This window comes from Lactuca virosa, chromosome 9 (assembly GCF_052849685.1).
Source record: "Lactuca virosa cultivar CGN04683 chromosome 9, Lactuca_virosa_CGN04683_v6, whole genome shotgun sequence".
In the NCBI taxonomy this organism is placed as follows: domain Eukaryota; kingdom Viridiplantae; phylum Streptophyta; class Magnoliopsida; order Asterales; family Asteraceae; genus Lactuca; species Lactuca virosa.
The window spans coordinates 66,113,551-66,136,454 of NC_136434.1; the positions used below are offsets into that span (position 1 = coordinate 66,113,551).

The 22,904-nt window shown below is 32.5% G+C and overlaps 1 protein-coding gene, 1 long non-coding RNA gene and 1 pseudogene across 2 annotated transcripts; 2 read left to right on the top strand and 1 right to left on the bottom strand.

Annotated features, from left to right (window-relative positions):
• Nucleotides 1–4,988: 4,988 nt before the first annotated feature.
• LOC145139328 (leucine-rich repeat extensin-like protein 6 pseudogene) lies at nucleotides 4,989–5,671 on the bottom strand (annotated as a pseudogene).
• Nucleotides 5,672–10,617: 4,946 nt separating this feature from the next.
• Nucleotides 10,618–11,689, top strand: LOC145136000 (uncharacterized). The gene is made up of 3 exons (XR_013720165.1): nucleotides 10,618–10,892; nucleotides 11,369–11,494; nucleotides 11,595–11,689. It is a non-coding gene; the product is annotated as an uncharacterized LOC145136000 (long non-coding RNA).
• Nucleotides 11,690–11,774: 85 nt separating this feature from the next.
• On the top strand, nucleotides 11,775–12,815 carry LOC145136249 (signal recognition particle subunit SRP54, chloroplastic-like). The gene is made up of 5 exons (XM_079070413.1): nucleotides 11,775–11,872; nucleotides 11,955–12,090; nucleotides 12,161–12,304; nucleotides 12,543–12,613; nucleotides 12,689–12,815. The coding sequence occupies exons 1-3, from the start codon at nucleotides 11,777–11,779 to the stop codon at nucleotides 12,178–12,180; spliced, it is 252 nt and encodes an 83-aa protein (XP_078926539.1). The 5' UTR covers nucleotides 11,775–11,776; the 3' UTR covers nucleotides 12,181–12,304; nucleotides 12,543–12,613; nucleotides 12,689–12,815.
• The last annotated feature ends 10,089 nt before the right edge of the window (nucleotides 12,816–22,904 follow it).

Here is a 22,904-nt window from a genome sequence, read left to right on the forward strand (position 1 = left end):
CAGTGCAGACCACTTACTTTCATCGTTCTATCTCAAGCATATGAAGCCAGAATACGAGATGTGGAGTGTGAGCACAATTACAGTTATGAAGGTCACTGGTCCACATGAAACCAATAGCTTCCCAAATGCGAAGTTTAAGGTTGCGAGAGGTTTGTCTAGTCAGGTCTATGAATTCACCATCGCTGATTTGCCATGTCTTAACCCTTATGACTGGATCGTGCTTTACAACTTGTTGCTGAGAGATGGACAGAAATATGAGCCCGTTGTTGCTCACCTCAAGCAAATGATTGTTTCATACATTCATGAGGTTGGGCATACGGATGTTGAGATTGTTGTAGTGCTGCGAAGGAAGCCAAATGTACTCCCCAAAGAAGTCCCTGATGGTTTTGATAAAATGAAACTTGGGAAGATTCAAAAGGACGGTTGGTGTGTAGCTTTTCAACTGAAGGAGCGAACTGATGCAGACTTTCACAAAGTTTGTTTCTTTCTCGACGACAAACACCTTTTCTCCACTTCTTTCCTTGAGTACATCTTGGACTTCGTCAATAAGCACAAGGGTAACAGCAAAGGTGACAAGAAGTGATTTTCGGATATGATTCAATGGTATATCCAAGTTCGCAAGGTTCTGCTGGGCGTAATTCCGAAAGTGTTTGAAGTGCTGAAGCGAACTCAGCAGTGAAGCACTCTCGCCTCAATCGATGCAAAGGGGGAGATTGTTGAGTATTTTGGTGTTGCGTCTTTTGGGCCTTTACTTAGTGTTTTGTGTATCCGGATTGGGCCTGTCCACCTGTGATTAATGATTAGGGTTTTACTATTTAAGGTGCATGCATACATCGTGTATTTGCTAATCGTGTCATTGTAAAGCCTACACACCTCTACAGTAGCAATTCTTTATCGAGCTCTTATGAGGTTGTGATTTATAATCATTCGACACATTCTTGATTCATATTATGTTTATTGATTGCTTTTACTTGTTTGAATCTAATCGATCTTTAAGAGTTTATAACTCATCATATACTAGTAAAGAACTCGCGGCTACGCCGCTTTTCGGGTAAAATGGGAAAAATCGGCATACATTAAAAGATATGTACTGAAAGTGTAAATCACCACAAATAGGGGAGAAAGTCGACAGCCCCTAAAATTAGATGCCAAAAGTATACAACCAAAAGAAGGGATAATGGTGGAGAAAATCCAAAAATGTTGTGGCAACAATGTTAAAGATGTCAAAGTTGGGAAAATATAGTAGTAAAATTCTAAAGGAGGTTTTTTGTGTTTTTTATGTCAAAATGTAAAAGTTTTGACTACAAGGACGAAAAGTGTAAAATTCATTAAAGATTTGTGGCAAATATACCAAAATGTAAAAATTTTGACTGTAATGACTAAAAGTGTCAAAGTCACTAAAGATTTGTGGCAAAAACCTAAAGGCACAAAACTTAATAAAAACGCAAAAATATAAAAGTTTTGACTTTAGGGATGAAATGTGTCAAATTCACTAAACATTTGTGGCACAAGGCAAAAAAGTTAATGTTCCTAAGCTCCTTTAGATTTATATATATATATATATATATATATATATATATATATATATATATATATATATATATATATAATTTAGGGAAAACCATAGAAAAACTCTATGTATTATATATGAGTGTTAAAAAAACTCTTATATTAATTTTATGTACAATTTAACCATTATTATTTCTCACTTATCCTGTTTAATGCTTTATAACCGGTTCCCTTTTACCAACCGGTAACATAAATGACGTGGTATCATTTATACAAGCAAATTCAAGTTAAAAAGGTGTTTGCTGCTTCAAAAATCATCATCTTCAAAAATCAAATCAATGGATCATCATGATCGTTCACTCATCTTCAACAATCTCTCTTATTCTTCCTGATCCTTCCTCCCATTTCTTCTTTTTTCTTTTCTGCAGCTATCATGCTGCCAAAACCAAAACCAAAACCCCTTTTATTCTTCTTTTTTTCTTCCATTTGGGTTTTCTTTGATTGTTGATTATACTTGTGTTCCCGATTCTACTTATAGATGTTGCCGTTGATTGTTGTTCATGGGATGGAATTGATTGTGATGATACAGTGTCACACCCCCAAACCTGAACGGCGGAAACATTCGGGGGCGGAGGACATCATGTGCAGTATCATAACAGTTGAATAGTAAAGAAAGTAAACACAACCATCTTATACATAGTCGAAAATGTTACATCGTTGTAAGCGTTACATGTTTCCAAAAGTCAATTACAATATGATGTTCAAAAGGTTTGTTTAACGCCTTAACGTCAAATCTTCAAAAGTTGTTGATACCTGTATTTACTATCTTCCTGGGAATACAAGTTATTTGAGAAAAAGTGTCAACATTTAAGTTGGTGAGTTCATAAGCATTTGTATGAATAAGTATATGCCATTCAATGAGATGAAATCTCGTTTGTTTCTAGAAAATCCGATATTTTCTATAAAATGAGTTGTAATTCGTTTGTTTATAAAACGAGAATGTTTATCTCGGAAAATACTATATTTTCCATAAAACTGATTTGTAAACTGTTTGTTTGTAAAATAATCGTATTTATCCCGAAAAATCCTATATTTTCCCTAAAGCTGATTTGTAGTCTTATATTGTTCCAAGACCAAAAGTACAAGTATAAATGCCATACTTAATTTAATAACATGTAGTTTTATTTGTGAATAAAACCGTTTGAAGAGTTGGGTATTTACGTAAAATAAGCGTACTATTGATTTCACGTAAAAATATCGTATATTCGTTTATCATGTGAGTTTTCATAACCATGCTATTAATGAATTGTCTGCCTCGACGTTCTTCAGGCGTCGAAATGATATGACGTTTGTCACCCATAACCTGTCGGTCGTGCTGTAGCTAACAGCCAGGGTGCGGGATCATCAGTCTAGTATAGATCTATACACAAGTATCACGCTCTCCGGGAGGAGACTTGGGTTATAAAACAACACTTCAATGGATACCATTGGTAGGTACAATGAACACGAATGACTCACAAATTTCCAACGAGATACGAGTTTTATTAATGAAAATATGCATGAAACTATTACCCATTTCATCATATTTAATATGTATATAAAAATAATCGTATTTTTACATAATCTTTTCTTTGCCCTGAAAGGGTAAAATGATGTGAATTTTTCTCAAACTATACCTAATATAGTTTAAAAGATATTATTTCGTTGAAAAAATGATAATTGTTTCGTTTGAACGTATTTTGCATGTAACCGTTTGTAAATTTGGTAATACGTTGTTCTGCATGTTTGATATTTCTATGTAAAGTTACTTTAACGTAATGAAATATAAAACAATAATTTGTATATTAACACAAGTTTCTTGTGTTTTACTTGTATCCCCCCCCCCCCCCCTAAAACATAGAAAAAGTTAGGAAAATATAGGGGTATGAACTCACTTGATAAGTGGTGATTTGGGCAGTGATTCGCTACTTGAAATTACGAGTTTCTGGTGAAAATCGAGTTCTGAACGGGCAGAGTTTCGACCGAAAAATATTCTTTTCTCAAGGACTTCGATTGCTTCGGGCTTTCTTCGGGTGTTAGGGAAGTTCTCTAAACTTCGAGGGATTTAAAGTGGCTAAAAAATGTGTTTAAAGGTAAGAAAACGGTGAAATTTGTAAACTAATCCGAGAGGCTTCACATCCTATTTATAGTATGGTTGAGGTCTCGCATTACGCTGGGCGTACTTCGGTACGTTGGGTGTACTTCGGTATGTAGAGCATACCTTCGTATGTTGCGCGTACGAGATACGTGCCCTCTGATCGGGTTCCGAGCTTCGAATGTGTCAAGGCTATAAACACGCGTCCAACATGCGAAGGAATAGGGCGACGTGGCCAACTCCAGACCTAGCTTCCGAGTACGCGGGGCGTAACCTCGTACGCTGGGCGTACTCCTTCGGAATTTATTTTTCAAACTTCAAAAATTCATAACTTTCGCATACAAGCTCCGTTTTCGACGTTCTTTATATCCACGCGTAGGTGAGACCGTACTCTACAATTGTCGATTAGACTCCGTTGGCAAATTTTGACTTTATTTTTAAAGTTATATTTTTAACAGGCCGGGACAGGAAAAGTCCGTTAAAAATTCATAACTTCTTCATACGTAGTCCGTTTTCGTCTATCTTTTTACCGTTGAACTACTATTGACGAGATCTTCGATTCTCGTTTAGGTTGTGTTGGCTAAAAATCGCTCGATCTATAATTCGAATTTTGGGTTGTATATTGTTGTGTCGATTCTTAGAAAAATCATAACATCCTCATACGAAATCAGATTTGGATGTTCTTTTTATGCACACTCTCGGTTTAACGTATGCTACAACTTTTATTTAGATTGTTAAGGCTAAAAAGTATTTTATCGTAAATTCACTTTTTACGTCACACAACGTCGTGCCGGTTCCGTCGCGAAACTTCGATAGGTCATAACTTTTTCGTTATAACTCGGATTTCAGCGTTTTTTATAAATAATTAAATGCACATAATATTCAAAATAATTTCTCTTTATTGCTTTAAAACTAGTTACAATGGTTGACCTAGACTATTACATTGACTTGAAATATCGGGTTGTTACATACAGGGAATCAGGTGGTGGAGTTGTCGTTACCTGATAGAAGTCTTCGTGGTGTAATCCCTTCTTCTCTTCAATCTCTCAACGCTCTCTCCCTCCTAAACCTGTCGTGTAATTTCCTATCCGGTCCCCTCCCCGATGGACTTTTTTCCTCTATGAGCAACCTCCACACCATTGACGTGAGCTACAATAGGTTTTCTTGACAGTTACCGGGCATCTTGCCTCCTACAATCCAATCGCTTAATTTCTCCGGTAATCGTTTCAATGGCACAATTCAAGTTGCGTTTCTCCGGTCAACACCAAGCCTGATTGCTCTCAATGTTAGCAACAATACCTTCACCGACGTCATTCCTTCCTCTATAAGCGACAACTCAACATGATTAGTGATTCTCAATTCCTTTAGGGATACAACCGCTTAACTGGTTGTTCAAGAACAAGATTTCTTTCAATCCTGAACTAGAATACCCAAAGCTAAATGGAATGTCACTTGTCAACTTGTTATTGGCTAAATTGTTTACCGAGCATGGGAATTGCCTAGACTTTGTGGGATTTGACCTTCAAAATTGTTGTTATTGAGTAGAATTGTGTCAAGATTCTTGGTGAATACAAGGTCTGGAATGGGTCCTGAAAAAAGATTGAATCTAAGGTCTAAATACATGAGATTTGGGATTTGGAGAATTATGGTAGGGAAAGGTCCGGAGAATTGGTTATTGTTGAGATCAAGTTCAGTGAGGGCAATAAGGTCTTTCAAGCTATCTGGGATTGTGCCTGTGAAACTATTGTTGTTGAGGTGGAGGAGAGTCATGTCTTTGAGGAGGGAAAGTTCTTTTACGAGAATACCCTCGAGACCACCATGGTTAAGGTATATCCCTGTAACTGATGAATCTTGACAGAAAACCCCTTTGTAGCCACACACATTTGACTCAAACCATGAGTTCAAGATTCCTTTAGGGTCATCCTTGATGGCTTAATTCCATGCTTGGAGGGCAACGTAAGCATTGTTGAGAGTCGATGTGTTTCCACAAAAATTTATTGGGGAAGATGATGGGGGTTGGTCTTGCATTAAATGATTGTCTACAAACCAACTTTACCAAATGGAACAAAACTAGCAGTGGAGACATGGGTTTAATCGCTAGAGAATTCAAAGCAGATGTGGAATCATTATCAACAGCTCAACACAAGAATATTGTATCCTTACAAGGTTATTGTGTACACAATGGATGCCAGCTAAAAATGACAGAAGGGTATTCCACGTACAGTGATAAGATAAGAATGTGTCTAGGGTTTACCAGATAAATTAGATAGGTTAGACGGTTTCAAAAATTGTACATAAAATTAATATAATGGTTTTTTAAGCAATATAATACATAGGGTTTTTCTGTGGTTTTCCCTCAAATTTATTGTGTTGTATTTATGCATGTTTATTATATTGCGATCATGTTTAATTGGTCATATATCAATGCTATTTTCATGATTTATTTTGTTGTTTTTTTCACTATACTCAAATGTATATTCCATTAAACAAACTCATTCTTTTATAAAATATCCATACATACACAATATAAATTGGATATTCATAACATTGTATTAATTAATTTTAAAACAAAATTATAAACTTTTTATCTTTGTAAGTTAATGTTTGATTAGTCATTATGATTTCGAGTTATGATTAGTATTTTTATTACAACCCGTGATTCCCATGAGTTTAAACATAGTAAAAGTATTAACATTAAGCAATTTTGAAATAAAATTTTGAAATAAATACAATCGAAATCATGTATTATTTGAAACTCCTTCAATTTAAGATTTTAAAATTAAAAAGAAAGTCTGTATTATTGAAATTGATATCTATTTATTATAACATTTACCAAAATGCTCCTAGCTATAAAATGACATGTAGAAAAATTTAATTTAAAATAACCACAAAATAACATGTGGTGGAATAATGACAATGAGACATACTACAAAAAAATTTATTTATTAGAATAGATAAAAATGATAATGTGCCTGTAAAAATGATAAAGATTAAAATATAAAAAAACAAAGAAAAAACGATAAAATAATAGTTTTCTATGTAATGGGAATCAATTACAAATCCTAGATCAACGTAATGCTCGACCACTATAATTGAATACCAATATAAAAGGGAATAACATATGTGTTTACTTTTCTCTTTATGACAATTCAATAAAAAACAAGTTCTTGTTTAAAAAGGAAAAAGTTCACTGTGAAAATTTTAAAACATTCATATATAATTCGTTTGAATTCGAATTTAGATGCGTTTTTTTTCCTAACTTGGAGTTTGTACATGAGTTTAGACTATAATTTTGACATTTTTGGTTTAATATTCAATGAATTACACTCCCGAAGTCGAGATGTCAAAGCTGAAAATTTTAACTTTTTAGCTATTTGTTTTTGTAATTTGTATTCTGTGAAAATGTTAAAACGTGCATATCTCATCCGTTTAAAGTCGGATTGACATGCAGTTTTTTCCAAAGTGTAGTATAGAGTTTGTACATGATTTTAGACTATTATTTTGTCAATTTTTGGTTCATATTCAATGACTTACAATCCCCCGAAGTCAGGATATTAACAATAAAATTTTCAAAGTTCAACCCAATAAATAGTAAGTAATTACCAAAAAATTATGGTTTTTCTGATTCTAAATCCACTTTAACCAGTTCCACCCTATCCATTTTGATGTTTCTGTGTTTTCCGGTTCTAGACCCACTTTACACGGTACGTACCCGGAACCGAACCAGAATCGGTTCTATATATAGCGGTTCGGTTTCCTGTCCTACAAAATCTCGTTAACCGGTTCCGGGTTTTTCGGGTCCAGGTCCATCCGGCCCGAGTTTGGATCTACTTTCATCCCTACTCTCAACGGACACGGAAGACTACTACAAAGAACCATAGAGTTAGGAGCCGAAAATAAACAAATTAGAGTTAATAAATACTTTTAAAAAATAACTAATTATTTTAATAAAAATAATACAAACCGAATCAAAAGCAGTGCATAAAGAATATAAATTTAATAAAAAAAAACTAAAATTGTAATTACTATAACAATAAATAAAAGTAAAGTTAGTCGGGAGACATTTTGGCTTTTCAACAGTGACATTTACTCTAACTAAAAACATCTTCAATGATTAACCTATATCATGACTCAAAATAACTGACAACTCATCGTTCTATAAAAATTAAGTTCTAATAAAATGATCTCTTAAATGGTAACTCTTTCAATAGTTTTTTTTTTCTTAAATTTAACTAAATTATTCTCATTTGTCTAAAATATTCTATAAAGAACTCACTCATTTAATTAATCATTTTAAACATACATCATACCTAAAATATTACAACAAATGAAAATATTTATATAATGGTTATGAAATTTATATTTCATAAATAAAATATCATTAAATATTTAATAAAAATAATTTATTAGTGAATGAATACAATAAATTAAAACTAAAATATAGTTATGGAGTTAAAATGATATAGGGTTTAGGTCATTTTTAGTCACTGAACTTTTCTGAGTGTTTTATTTTGGTCATTATACTTTGTTTAACCTATCATTGGTCATTGAACTTGTTTATTTTTGGTCATTTTGGTCATTCTAACCGGTGATAGCCGGTATATAACATTGTCAAGGTTATAATTAGTTATTGAACTTTTCCTTGTTGTTTTATTTTAGTCATTATACTTTGTTTAGGCTACCATTGGTCACAGAACTTTTTTATTTTTATTTTTTCATTTTAGTCACTCTATTTTTTATTACCATTTATAAAAAATTTAAAAACTACAAGGTTTTTTTTTCCATTTCTCCACAACTAAACCTATTACATCAATTATTTTAGAGTAAATTATATGAATAATCCTTGTGACTAAATGTGCATCCAATCGTAAATCACAATAGTCTTCTTTTAAAGTCATTGGGAGCGTTCGAGTTAAAAGAAGTTAATAACTAAATGTGCACCCTACAGTAAATCACAAGGATTATTCATATAATTTACTTTAAATAATTTATGTAACAAGTTTAGTTGTGGAGAAAAGGAAAAAATAGTAGTTATTTTTTAATTTTTTTTTTATAAATGATAATAAAAAAAACTAGAGTGACTAAAATGAAAAAAATAAAAAAAACTCAGTGATCAATGGTAGCTTAAACAAAGTAATAATGACTAAAATAAAACACACAGAAAAGTTCAATGACTAATTATAACCTTAACAATGTCGTTCGATTTTATATACATGTTATCCTCGGTTAGAGTGACCAAAATGAACAAAATAAACAAGTTCAGTGATCAAGATAGATTAAACAAAGTAGACAAAGTTTCATAATTGGTCTATGTGGTTTGCAAAATATCTCACTTTGAGGACTTTCAAGGAAAACATTATGCCACTGGTCCTGTGGTTTACATGAAAGGTCCTTCTGTCGTTAAATCTAACTTTTTAGCTATTAGATTTTAATAAAAAAGACTATTTTATCCTTGTACCAAATTTGCAATATATTACAAACCTCAATGACTATTTGTCTAATTTTGTATATTTGAAATTTTGTATATATAAATTATAAATATAAATTTTATGTATATGTATATATACAATTTCAAAATTTTGATAACTTTTTTTTTCTTTTTGACATTTTGTTTTCAATTTTTATTTTATAGTTTTACTTATTTATGGTTTTTTTAATATTTTATTTATTTTGATTCAAGTAATAAACTTAAATTCGATAAACCATGTCGACATTGTTTTTCTTTAATTTTTCTTATTTGTGAATTGAAGCGTTATAGTCTTTTTTATTAAAATCTAATAGCTAAAAATTTAGATTTAACAGCACGAGGACCTTTCATGTAAATCACAGGACCAGTGGCGTGATGTTTTCCTTGAAAGTCCTCAAAGTAAGATATTTTGTAAACCACAGAGACCAATTATGAAATTTTGTCTACTTTGTTTAATCTATCTTGGTTTTGTTTCTATTTTTTTTATATAATTTTAGTTATTTATTATTATTCTATTGTTTTTATTTATTTTGATTGAAGTAATGAAAAATAGAAAAAACAAAACACAAAAGCTCAAACATCAAAATTGTAATATACTCTAATATATTAATACATTTACACTTTTCATCTTTTTTTGGTTTTTTCGTATTTTTTTTTAAAATTTTTTCATATTATTTTTTTAATATTTTTCGTATTCTTTTTTTAATTTTTTCATATTTTTATTTTTTTCGTTGTTTCGTTTTATTTTTCTACAATTTGATAACTTTTTTTGATCTTTTCCAAAAAATATAAAATGTATGAATATATTCGATTATATTACAATTTTGGTGTTTGAGTCTTTTTTGGTTTTCTATCTTTTTATTATAATTTTGGTTATTTATGATTTTTGTAACTTTTTTTATTTTGATTCGAGTAAATAAAATAGTTATATTTACAAAACAAAAAAAAGTTACAAAATAAAAAAAAGTTACAAAAACAATAAATAACCAAAATTATTAAAAAAAAATAGAAAACCAAAAAAACTCAATCACCAAAATTGTAACATACTCTAATATATTCATACATTTTACACTTTTCGAAAAAGGTCAATTTTTTTGATCAAATTGATGAAAAATAAAACGAAACAACGAAAAAAATAAAAATAGGAAAAAACTAAAAAATAAAACAAATAATTAATAAAATAATATGAAAAAATTTAAAAAAAAAACCAGAAAAACCAAAAAAAGATGAAAAATGTAAAATCCCCTAATCTAATAAATAAGTAGATTTTTGCCACGTGGAATTCTCTAAGCCCACCCAAATCAAATTTTCCCACTACTTTTACTAAACTGAATTGTCCAAACTGCCCTTCATTTCTTTTTACACGATTCATGTTTCTAGTTATATCTTCAAATTCAAATTGAAAATTCAAATCTTTCCTAAATTTACGGTTGTAATTTGCACAATCAAATCCCTCTATATCTACAAATCCACGAGATAAAAGGATTGATTTGTTGGTCATCTCAATTGTTATTTTTATTTATCAGTATGTACCGATGGAAACCCTAATGGTTTCATTTTCTTGATTGCAGGTTTGATAACGACAATCTACTCCTCCATGGTGCATGATGAAAGTTCATCTCTTCTCAAACCTAAGTAGAGGCATCAAAGACGAAATAGGTTACGACATTTATGTCAACTTCCTGAAAATTCAGATTTTGTTTCTCCATCGTAACATCTATAATATTCATTTCTCCATCGTCGTTACTATATTTTCGCCCGAAGGTCGTCTCTTTCAAGTCGGTATGAATCCCTAAACCCTATTTCACCACAATTATCTCCAAATATCTTCTTATTAATAATTGATGTTCTTCTATGATGGATCAATGGATAAGGAAATTAAGTTTCATTATGGTTCACTTCAGTAAATTTTATACGATTCTGATTTGAATTAGGGTTTTTTCCTTATGAGTTATGTTGAATGTCGGTATGAATTCAGGTATATTACGTTTTCCCCTAATCTTCAATATAAATCATTTTCTTCTTCTCCTTTTCTCCTGCTTCCAACGACCTTAAGGGTGACACCTCCACCCAATGAATCAGGTATACTAGGGTTTTAGTTTAATTGCGACCTTTATCACATTATTCTTCCCAAATCCATTTTTCATCTTACATCTTTGTTGCAGGTATGAAGTTGACATTTATACAAGTTTGATATTTCTCAATGAGTTTTCAGGGTCACTTAAAACTCAATTTTGATAGATATAAGTTTGTGACAGGTGGATGTTCCTGTATATGCAGTAGGGACTAATGTAAAACCAGCAGAAATAGCTAGACAAGGTCTTCAAGAGGCTAAAAAAAAGAATGCAGATGTGGTTATAATGGATACAACAGGAAGGCTTCAGGTTATAATTATATGACATGTCTTTTTAATCATTTCAGATATTAGAGAAGACATGTTTCTTCATTAATCTAACACAACACCCTTTACCTTTTTATTACCAGATAGCCAAAAATATGATGGATGAATTGAAAGATGTGAAGAGAACATTGAATCCCACAGAAGTTTTGCTTGTTGTGGATGCGATGACAGGGCAAGAAGCTGCATTTGTTTTGAAATAACTTATTATTACATATAAACATGTAACAATTTACCATACTAACCTTGGTGATAATTTTCAGCCTTGATGACAACTTTCAACCTTGAAATTGGAATTACTGATGCTATTCTAACTAAGCTAGATGGGGATTCAAGAGGTGGAGTAGCTCTGAGTGTTAAAGAGGTTGCTCTTTCTTTAACATTGTTTTTCTCAATTGATGTTTATTTGATATAAGATAAGATTTTGTTTAATTTTGTGATGTTAGGTGTCAGGAAAGCCAATTAAGCTTGTGGGACGTGGAGAGAGGATGGAGGATCTTGACCCTTTTATCCAGATCGAATGGCAGGAAGGATCTTGGGCATGTGAGATGTTCTCTCATTTGTGGAGAAAGCATAGAAGTTGTGAGTGTTAACATTAAATTAGTTTTTTTCTTTGTAAAAATGATGGATTGAAATAATTATGGGTGTGTAGATGAAACAAGAAGTTGCTAAAGATTTGCAGAAGAAGATCATGAGTGCAAAATTTGACTTCAATGACTTCTTGAAGCAAACTCGTGTTGTTGCAAGGATAGGTTCCATGTCTCGTGTTCTTGGAATGATTCCTGGTATGGGAAAGGTATATTTTCGCCCTATTTTACCCTTACATTCTAAAAGGCAAGTTTTACAATATTCATCAATTTTAATGGGAGAGACAAAAGAAGAAGGGAAAATAGGTAAAGGTTAAGTGCTTAACTCATGAAGCTCATCAAGTAAAAAAGAAACACCGATATATAATGTGCCTATTAAATTACTTATTAAGTCAAAAAGAAAAAAAAGTTCTGAATTTTCATAATCATGTTGTGTTTGTTGGACAGGTTACTCCTGTCCAAATTCGAGAAGCAGAGCTTACAAATAATGGAAGCCATGATTGAAGTGATGAGCCCAGGTTTTGTTTCTTTTCCAATCTGAACAATATTTTTTTAGGTGAAAATTGGAAACAAAAAATAATGTTTTTTTTCAGAGGAAAGGGAACAGCCTGAACTACTTGCAGAATCCCCTGCCAGAAGAAAGAGAATTGCTCAAGAATCTGGAAAGACCGAGCAGAATGAGTAAAAATCCTACAATGACGAATGATGGAGATAGTGGAGTTGATTTATTGGGATGATAATTTATAATTGTAAAAGTGGCGTTTTAGCCAACAAACGTTTTTTTTTCCCACTTGCTTCCTTGTGGCTGTGTCATCATCTTCGTATGTTCAACGATAATCATGCACCAAAAGGAATGGTTTTAAAAATCTCCATTTCTAATTAAATAATTACCATTAACTGTGTAATTAAATACTTACGAATCACAAAGTTATTAAAAAAATGCAATATTACAATTCATAAGTTTTCTAAATTAATGAAATATTATTTTATTACATAATTAAATTTTAAATTCTATTTAAAATTAACACCCGTGGGTTCCACGGGTTTTCACCTAATGTATTAATATATTAGAGTATATTACAATTTTCATCTTTGAGTTTTTGTTTTTTTGTTTTTCTATTTTGCATTACTTGAATCAAAATAAATAAAAACAATAGAAAAAAATAATAAATAACTAAAATTATAAAAAAATATAAACAAAAGGTGAAATAATGATAATGATAAATGCAAATATAAAATTGCTAACGATATTAACTATGGAGCATCTAAGTAAAAAAAAACATGAACCGTAACAACATAAAAAAAAATTAACGTTTCAATTCATAAATAAGAAAATTAAAAAAACCATAAATAACTAAAATTATAAAATAAAAATAAAAAATAAATTATCAAAAAGATAAATAAAAATGTTATCAAATTGTTGAAATTATATATATATATATATATATATATATATATATATATATTTATAATTTATATATATATATATATATATATATATATATATAAATTATAAATATATATATATATATATATATATATATATACAAAATTTCAAATTTACAAAATTACACAAATGGTCCTTGAGGTTTGTAGTAAATTACAAATTTGGTACAAGGGCAAAATAGTCTTTTTCATTAAAATCTAACAGTTGAAAAGTTAGATTGAACGGCAGGAGGACATTTCATGTAATTTTGCAAACCACAGGGACCAGTGGCGTGACGTTTTCCTTGAAAGTCCTTAAAGTGAGATATTTTGCAAACCACATAGACCAATTATGAAATTTTGTCAACAAAAGTATAATCATCAAAATAAAACATCTAGTAAAGTTCAGTGACTAAAAATGATCTAAAACCAAATGATATATTGAGTGGTCAATAAAAAATAAAAAAATTATTTGATCCAATAGTAATAAATTCTCAAAATAAAAAAACTAATAATAACAAGTATTAAATAATAAATAAATAAATAAAAATCTCCCATTAACCACTCCCAATAGTCGAGTTTTTGACCAAAATGATGTTTTCAAAAATAAAATATTTACCATATAGGTATAATTTTAAAAGTATTTACTAAATAAGTGTAGGTTTTAAATTTTATATTTGTCCAAGCTTTTAGCTTTTTATTTTTTAAAACTATTGTACTGTTCTTTAATATAACTTTTTTTTTTGTAACTTTTTGCTAATAATGTTTATCATTTTTTTTTTACAATCATGATTATAACCAACAATGTATTTTATAATCCAACAATTTATTTGAATGTGTAAACCAACAATGATTTGTTGCAAAAACCAACAAAGATTTTTTTGAATTTAAACCACCAAGTACAACCATCATTTTAAAATAAAACCGACAAGCACCATCTTAAAATAAAATTAATTCGTACGATTCCTACTTACAATAAACAAAAGAAAATTATAAACATTTGCAATAGTTCATTAGGTAACCAATATTTGAATGTACTTGAATGTTGTCAAAAGATTCTTCATCATCTTCTTCTCCGATGCCATCTTCTTCGAACCTATCACTTTGCATCAACTTCATTGTTACTCGTTATTGCATTGCTCACAACAACTTGAGAGATTGTGTAGAAATCCTCATTGTTCATATTTAATACTAGCATCCATCTACCAAAAACAACATCTAAAAACAGAAACATATAATTACTTATAATAAAAAACCCAAACTCAAATTCAAATTCAGAAAGTAGAAACGGACAACACTGAAGCAATAAAAAAAACATTAGTAATATTTTAATTGTCATCGTACAATGAGTGAGATGGCAAACGGGCAACAAGCTGTGCCGCTAAGCCTTTTTGAATGGTAAAGCTAATTCTTTTAAAGACTACATCCGAAGATCTAGGTGATATAACATTACTATGCATGATTCGTTGTACTCTTTTAAGAAGCTCTACCGCATCTGGTACGAGGAAACCAAACGTATCAAATGCAAATGGTATGAACACGTGTTGATTTTCCATGCACGATTTCTCATGTTTGGTGACTTTGCCTGTAGCTGCTTTTAAAGCAGCATGTCCCGTCGTGAAACCCCCAGCCCTCAGGCCCACGAGAAGGGATACCCCTGTAAGATCCACATATGCGTGTTTCCCTCCGACCCATCCAAAAATCAAAATGTCAGCCGGTCTGAGGGTTGACCTTCCTTCTGTCGGGTCAGTCAAGAAATTAACAGGTGCTTCTTTCTTAGCGGAAACCCCGGCACGCTTAAATATGTCAAACAAAACATCCCTAACCATATCGTGCCTGTATTTGAACCCCGGGAGTTCTTTACAGTGAACTGCATGCTCTCCAAAAGAGTCCAAACAAGCCTTACGACACTCCATGGGAGTCGATATTTGAGAATAGTATGATACTCCACGGGAGACATGTGTTGGCCAAGCCCATCTATAGGGATAGCCAGAAGAAAATCTTGAGCATGTGGTGTACGTAAGCACTGGAAAACCGCTTTCTGCCGAGCCGTCATGTCGAGATGCACTTCCATATCTTGGACAATTTTACGAAAAAGGGCACTCCCCAGTGTATTCTGGGATTTAGGGGGGGCGGTGTCTTTAGTAGTAAAATTGTTAAGGTCAAAATCTGGAAGCTTGTTGCGAAGGGATGCCAAGGCACAATCATAATCAGAATCCATACCATTTATACCGCTATCCCGTAAGATGTGGTCTTGCGATACCCAAGATTGGTCCCTTGAGGCAACAAAAGCATAGGAGGTAGCCTCTACTGCCGAGTATAAACCCAAACCCCCAAACCTAATGGGTAAGGAAGCAATTCTCCATTGTATGTCACCAAAGAAAGGGCCCCCACAAACCACAATGTCCTCAATCGCCCCGCGCAATCCATTGTCAAAGAATATTGCCGCCTCCTCCATGTGAATGGGTTGGCACGTCGTCAAGCCAAAAAAAGCTTAGCAATACCCATACAAGACCGAAGAAGAAGGAGCTCACTCTGGGGTCAGACAATTGTGGAAGAAGGCACATCAAATTCACAGCGTTTTCGGCTCTCTTTATGGCTAAGCTGCGAATGAAACTAGCATCTCTACTAACAGCTCCCCAAGAAGTTTCACCCCCAAAGGCGGCCTCCCGATATCCGCCGGAAATAGCCCCTCCCGTAACTTCCTACCATCACACGAGGGCCAAAAGAGCTCGGTTTTCTTAATATTCAGCTGAAGGCCCAATTTTGGGCCAATCACCGTAATGATGTCCAATGCTTTGGCCACCTCCTCCGAATCTCCGATAAGTGTGCCATCATCCAGTACCATGCATGGAGAAGAAGCTTGCAATTGTCTCTAATCTTATGCAAGAGCGGGTGCAACACAATGGCAAAGAGAAGTGGTCCCAAGGGGTCTCCTTGTTGAACCCCAGTAGAAGACCGAATATGTGTGTTGCCTAGATATAACCTTGCTGCTTGACCATATAGGAATTCTACCCACAAGGAAATAGAGGGACACCTCAATCTGACCTCATGAAGTAATGCGGATCTGTCAACAAGGTTAAAGGCATTAGAGAAGTCCACGGTAAGCATGAAGAGAGATTTGTCATCGTGGCGCTCACTCAACAACCTATTGGCACTATGTAAAACGACCTCAGCGCCACCCGACACCCCGACTCCGAACTGAAAATCATTGAGATATTTGGCCATTTCTTTACCAACCCCCTTCATGGCCAACTTGGAAACCAAACGTCTCCATATAGTATCTACTGCAATAGGTCGTATTCCCTTGTCAGGTTTTAAGAGCGGCGTGAGAGGAGATCAAAAATCAAAAAACAACATCAATAATATACAATCAGAAAAACTCAAATTCTAAAATCTAACCAAAGAAAGTTCAATGTAGACAGTAGCTCACAAATACAGACAAGAAAGTTCAAAATTGTCATTTAATCAAGTAAGAACCTGGTAGAATGAAGATGAAAATTCAAAACTATGTATTCAATATGCCCAAAAAAGGCGTAAATCGACGATGAAAGTATTATATTTGAAGTGCGTAAATCGACGATGAAAGTATTATATTTGAAGTGAGATAGAGTTCAAAATAGAATCTGAAATGGAATCGCCGATTAGAGAAGTAGACAGAGGTGGAGTCGCCAGCGTCTGGTGTGGGCGGAGGTGGAGTGGCGAGCTGGTGTTGTGGCCGAAGATGGAGATGAGGTCGAAGAGATGTTGGCGTATTTTCTTCCCTAGTTGTTTGTGTCGTCCAATAAAGAGGAGAGTAGGGCATGATTATGTGTTTTTTTTACTAAATGGTTAAATAACCTAGTTTGTTAAATATTTTCAAAACCATACCTGTATGGTAAATACTTTTTTTTAAAAACACCCTTATCGTCAAAAACTCCCCAATAGTCAGATAAATAATAATTTAGAATAGGGATTAATCGTTTCATCATCGTAGTCAAAGCTGAAAACATTTTTTTTTTCTCCCATGAATTGGGCCGTGGAGAGTAGATGACAATTCCAAAATAACTGAGTTTTAGCGGAGGCCGCAAGTGAGTAGCTATGAGGTGCACTTGTATTTGAGGTTTTTTTTACCAAATAGATATCTTTTTAAAATTTAATTTATCAAATATGTTTGTTTTAAAAAATATTTATCAAATAGATATATTTCTAAAATTATATATATATATATATATATATATATATATATATATATATATATATATATATATATATATATATATATATAATTTTAGCTTTTCTGTATCGTCTCAAAATTTATAATAAATTCTAACTTTTTACAACAACATTTATAAAAACCATAACCATAATTTTTATCATAGAAAAGTTTCAAACCCAAGCCCAAAGATCAACATAAATAAAAAGAAAATGAATTGTCAGAGTAATTATCTTTTCGTCTTGTTTACGTTTAGACAATTTGTTTTTTGTACATATTTGATCATTTAACTTGTTAAATGTGTTTACATATTATCATTGTCAAATGTTATACTAGGTGACATGCTATAGTAGGTGACAATGGTAATATGTGAACACATTTAACAAGTTAAATAGTCAAATATAGATAAAAAAAAAGTTGCCTAAATATGAATAATTTTTTTTTTAATTTCTTACAACATTTTTATGATATTTTTTTTTCTTATAGGTTTTTCTAATATAATGTTTTAAACTTTGTTTATAATTTTTTTTTAATTTTTTTTATACTTTCATATAATTTTAATACAAGTGTTTTTAAACCAAACATTATGTTTTAAATTTTTCTTACAAGTTTGTAACATTTTATTTTTACATTTTCATACAACTTTTTTTTTATAAATTTCATATAATTATTTCTAAACTTTCTTTTACAACATTTTTAAAGTGTTTCATAAATTTTGTATGACAATTTAATAACTTTTTATAACATTTTAAAATACTTTCGTTAAATACTAGTTTAAAACGTTATATTAAAAAAATTAAAAGTTTATAATCTTCTAATTAAAAATTATTAAAAAGTTGTAATAATTTTAAAACATCTACATTATATAGATTTTTTTTATTTTTTATTGCTACGTAATATTTTCTTTTTATTTTTTTAAAAGACCCTCCATACTTATTGTTACATATTTAGTTTATTTAATTTTATTGTTAGATATTGTTTACTTTAAAAATATTGTATATGCTTAAAATAACATTTGAAAAAAATAACATTTGAAAAAAATAATATTTAGGACATTGTAGATACCTTAAAATAACATTGTAGATACCTTAAAATACCATATAAAATATTTCACAAAACAAAAACATATTTATTAATTAAAAAGTAAAGTTTAGAATTGATCGATATTTAATTAATATTTAGGACATTGTAGATACCTTAAAATAACATTTGAAAAAAATAATACAAACAAATATAAAAAATAAAATCGCTATTAAAAGTGGGGAAAATGACTTATCAGGGTAATTAACTTTCCGTTTTGTTCACATTTAAACAACTTTCTTTTTTGTACGCATTTGACCATTTAACTTGTTAAATGTGTTCACATATTACCATTGTCACTTGTTATAGTCGGTGACAATGGTAATATGCGAACAAATATAACAAGTTAAATGGTCAAATGTGTACAAAAAAGTTGCCTAAATGTGAATAAAGTGATAAAGATGATTACTGTGATAAGTCATTTTCCCTAAATCAAAAAGCCCAATTGTAAGTTATAAGTTCTAAAACCAGGCGGAAACACAATCCAACGTATCATAAAATCTCCATAAACTAAAATAAGCCAGTGTGTACGATCACTCTTTGCCATTTTTGGTACCTGATGATATTGTAACAATAATTTTAAGGGAAAGGGTAAGCACAAATCTTATTGAATTTTAACACATACATAACACATTACACATGCTCTACCTCTATCATATAGATACAAATAGCATATAACCACATAACCACACATGCATGTCTAAGTACAAATCAGAAACAAGCATATACTAATTTAGGACACATCGGCTAAAGCCCGACCCTCCCTGCTCAGTACGTCGAGCCCTCATATACGTATTCCTTAGTACGTTTAACGGATACTGTATCCCCCGGTACGTTGAGTGGATATCGTACGCATATCCCTCAGTATGTTGAGTCGATATCATACACCTACTAGACACTAACACAACCTGGTACTACTCACATACATCCTATATTCACACACGAGCTAAAGTAAAGGATGCACAATATCATACAATGTAGTGATAAACTCACCTCAATCCGTAATGTAAACTCCAAGCGAACTTCGAGAAACTAATGAAATAAAAATACCTTACAACTTCCTTATAATACCATTAAAATTGGGTCAATACCAAGTCGTAAGTCCTCAACGCAGTTATACATCCTTTGTGTTAATTTTCCAAAAACTAACCCAAAAGAGCAGTCTGTTCAATACTACTTTAACCCTACTAAAACCTATCCAAACTAAAATCTAATTTCATAATCCAATAGTTTTGTCTCTTAGATTTTCATGGACTACTTTCATAAGTTAATACTATTTTTTTTATGAATATTAGAAAACAATATGTAATAGTAGCTAAATCTGAACCAGTCAGTGAAAATTGCACTTTTCACCCCAGTTAGAGTTGTTTCCAGCTTTTGGCCAAAGCTAATGAAATGAACTAGACTCACATACCAAACCTTTGGAAATGATTTCAACCAAAAATTATTATCCATGATTGAGTTGTGATTTTTCAAAGACCGGGACAGATTAGAGCATTTCACAACAACACTCAACTTTTTTGTTTTAGGTTAAGTTATGTAACACCCGATCCTTATAGGTAAGTTCCTTCCCTTTGTTCTTAAGTTTTAATTTTAGATGTGTATCTACGTGGGGCGTAGATAGCCTTCTACACGTTGCGTAGAAGGGTATCTTAGAGACGGGGCTTTAATGATCTATGCAGTGCATAAATCTTGGTACGCAACACGTACGTGCCCAAATACCAAACCTTAATCTTGGGGTTTAGAGTAGTATTTAAGGGCTCTAACACACTTGAGGCCTTTCTATTCTCAGCCTACGTTCCCCCAAACGTCCCCTTTGAAACCCTAGTTCCCTCTTAGTGCTTTTGTGAGCTTAAGAGTGTGTTTGTGTGCTTTTGAAGAATGAAGGAGGTGGTGGAGTTACTTAAGAGCTGAATCAACTTTGGATCCAAAAGTTCCTTCCCTTCATCCATCTCTTGGAGGTATAAAGTCTCCACCTTGATGAGTTTTCATGATAGATCTAGTTTATTCTTAAGAAATTCTGTGTTTTGTCCCCATAACCATGGTTCTTATGAGTATGAGCTACTCTTAGCCATTAGGCTATCATTTCTAGTAGATTTTGGAGTTATTAAGTCATAAAAATGAGAGCTCGGTCACTCTCATCCATCCATGCATGAGTTTTGGAGCGTTGAGTGATTTAGTGGACTTAGGTTTTGAGTTTGTACCCTTAGTATGCATGAAAATGGATAAAGTTAGAGACTTTATCCATTAAGACATCCATTTAGATTAGATCTGGAAGTTTGGTGGTTTAACTTCGTGTATTAAGAGCTTAATGATTAATTTAAGGATTTTGGGAATATGGCGTAATTCTTGCTACATAGTGCATAACTTTATTTTATCCCGACTTTGGCACCTTGGGCTCTACACAGGGCGTAGAGATGTTATGCATGGCGTAATTTAGCTAAAAGTCGACTTTTAACTTTTTGACCATTGACTTTGACCAAGTTTGACTCTTGGTCATTTGGGGTATTTTGAGTAGTGGATTGAGACTTGGTCCCTGTTTGTTGTATATGTGAGTTCTACAGTCGGTGTTTGGAGAAGTGATCAATTCGGTTATCTTTCGAGCCTTGAGGTGGGTTTCCTCATTGTACTCGTGGGTCAAAGGCACCAATGCCGACCCACTACGTTGTGTTATTTATCCTAGTATATAGGATGTTGCTATGTGGTAGTGATATGTTAGATTGGTAGATCTGTATGGTTACCTATATTTGCTGGTTATATGATTATCTGTTGCATATGTTGACATAAGGCGGTTGGGTTGAGGCAATACTACTTTGTGCAGAATCCAACAAAGTTAGGAGCAATCCAAACATTAGCTGAGGGCCGGGAGGGAAATCCAGACTTATGATGTTGGCTTAGGAGCAATCCAGACACGAGTTGTAGGCCGGGAGTTCAATCCTTACTTAGGTTGTGGGCTTAGGGGTAATCCAATCCGATGACTGTGGACCACGTATGCATGCCTTTATATGTTTTTTGTGTGAAGTGTTTTGGGGGAACTAACTAAGGTTTGGCTTACAATTTGATTTCATGGTTTCAGGTACATTTGATGATTGAGGTAAGGCGAAGGCATGATTGTGCACATCATCCTTGGATATTTTATTGATAGATGATTTTGGGATACTCTGATTTATGAGTATGGCTTTTGGGAAACAATGTTTTGTATGACTTATGGGTTATCAAATGGTTTTGAAATGAGATCTTTTATCATGATTTTTTGGGATATTACAAGTTGGTATTAGAGCCATGGTTTGAGAGAAGTGGATGAACACTTGTGGGATTCCAGACTCAAATTAAGGATCTGCAAAATATTTAAAAAAATTAACTCTAAAAAGACAGACAGTCAGACACAAAGGATATGATATGTACAATCAGTCGGAGCCAAGGAAAGTGTTCCCTAAGATACGTACACTTGTTATGTGAATTGATCATAAGATAGAACTGCATGCTATTTTGTAGGCTAGGGATCCTCAGGAATTGCATGATAGAATTGCCTGATTTATGATGCTTGATAGCCTAAGGAATTTCTTGATATGCTATATGGAACTGACATTATTACCGTGGTTTCTTAGTGTATGCATCATAGTTATACATAACTAAGATTTTATAGCCTAAGAATGTTTGATTTAGCCTTATTTCCCGTTCCTTGTCTGGTTGTGGGCTTAGGGTAGAATCAAATATTATATTGTCAATCAAATCCACTATTATGTATGATTAGCATACACGAGCAACTATAGGGTTAATGGAAGTTTCATGAGTGAGTATGGTTTTTAGTAGGCCAGCATAAGGAAGGATTAGCCACTCTTAAGAGGGTGAGTATAGGATGTATGCATATCCTAGTTGATGGGCCTTGTGGACGGATGGTCCGTGACGACCCCTTGAGACAAATACGGGTAGGTGTGGAAGGTAGTATAGGTCCATGCTATTGGAAGCACAGGACCCGTACGCATATCAAGGAAGTCACAAACCCTGAGGGTTTAGTGATCCCGAATGTTGTAATTCTATGAATTGTGGCTTTCTGATGTATTCCGGTTTGTTTTTCAATATGTCGATCACTACCGGTACTGGATCAG

What these genes read in the sequence shown, in the direction of transcription:
- LOC145136249 (XM_079070413.1), top strand. Translation starts at nt 11,777, where the DNA reads ATGACAACTTTCAACCTTGAAATTGGAATTACTGATGCTATTCTAACT. An exon ending in TAGCTCTGAGTGTTAAAGAG is followed by an intron (nt 11,873 to 11,954) that starts GTTGCTCTTTCT and finishes TTGTGATGTTAG; the next exon opens with GTGTCAGGAAAGCCAATTAA. An exon ending in GTGGAGAAAGCATAGAAGTT is followed by an intron (nt 12,091 to 12,160) that starts GTGAGTGTTAAC and finishes ATGGGTGTGTAG; the next exon opens with ATGAAACAAGAAGTTGCTAA.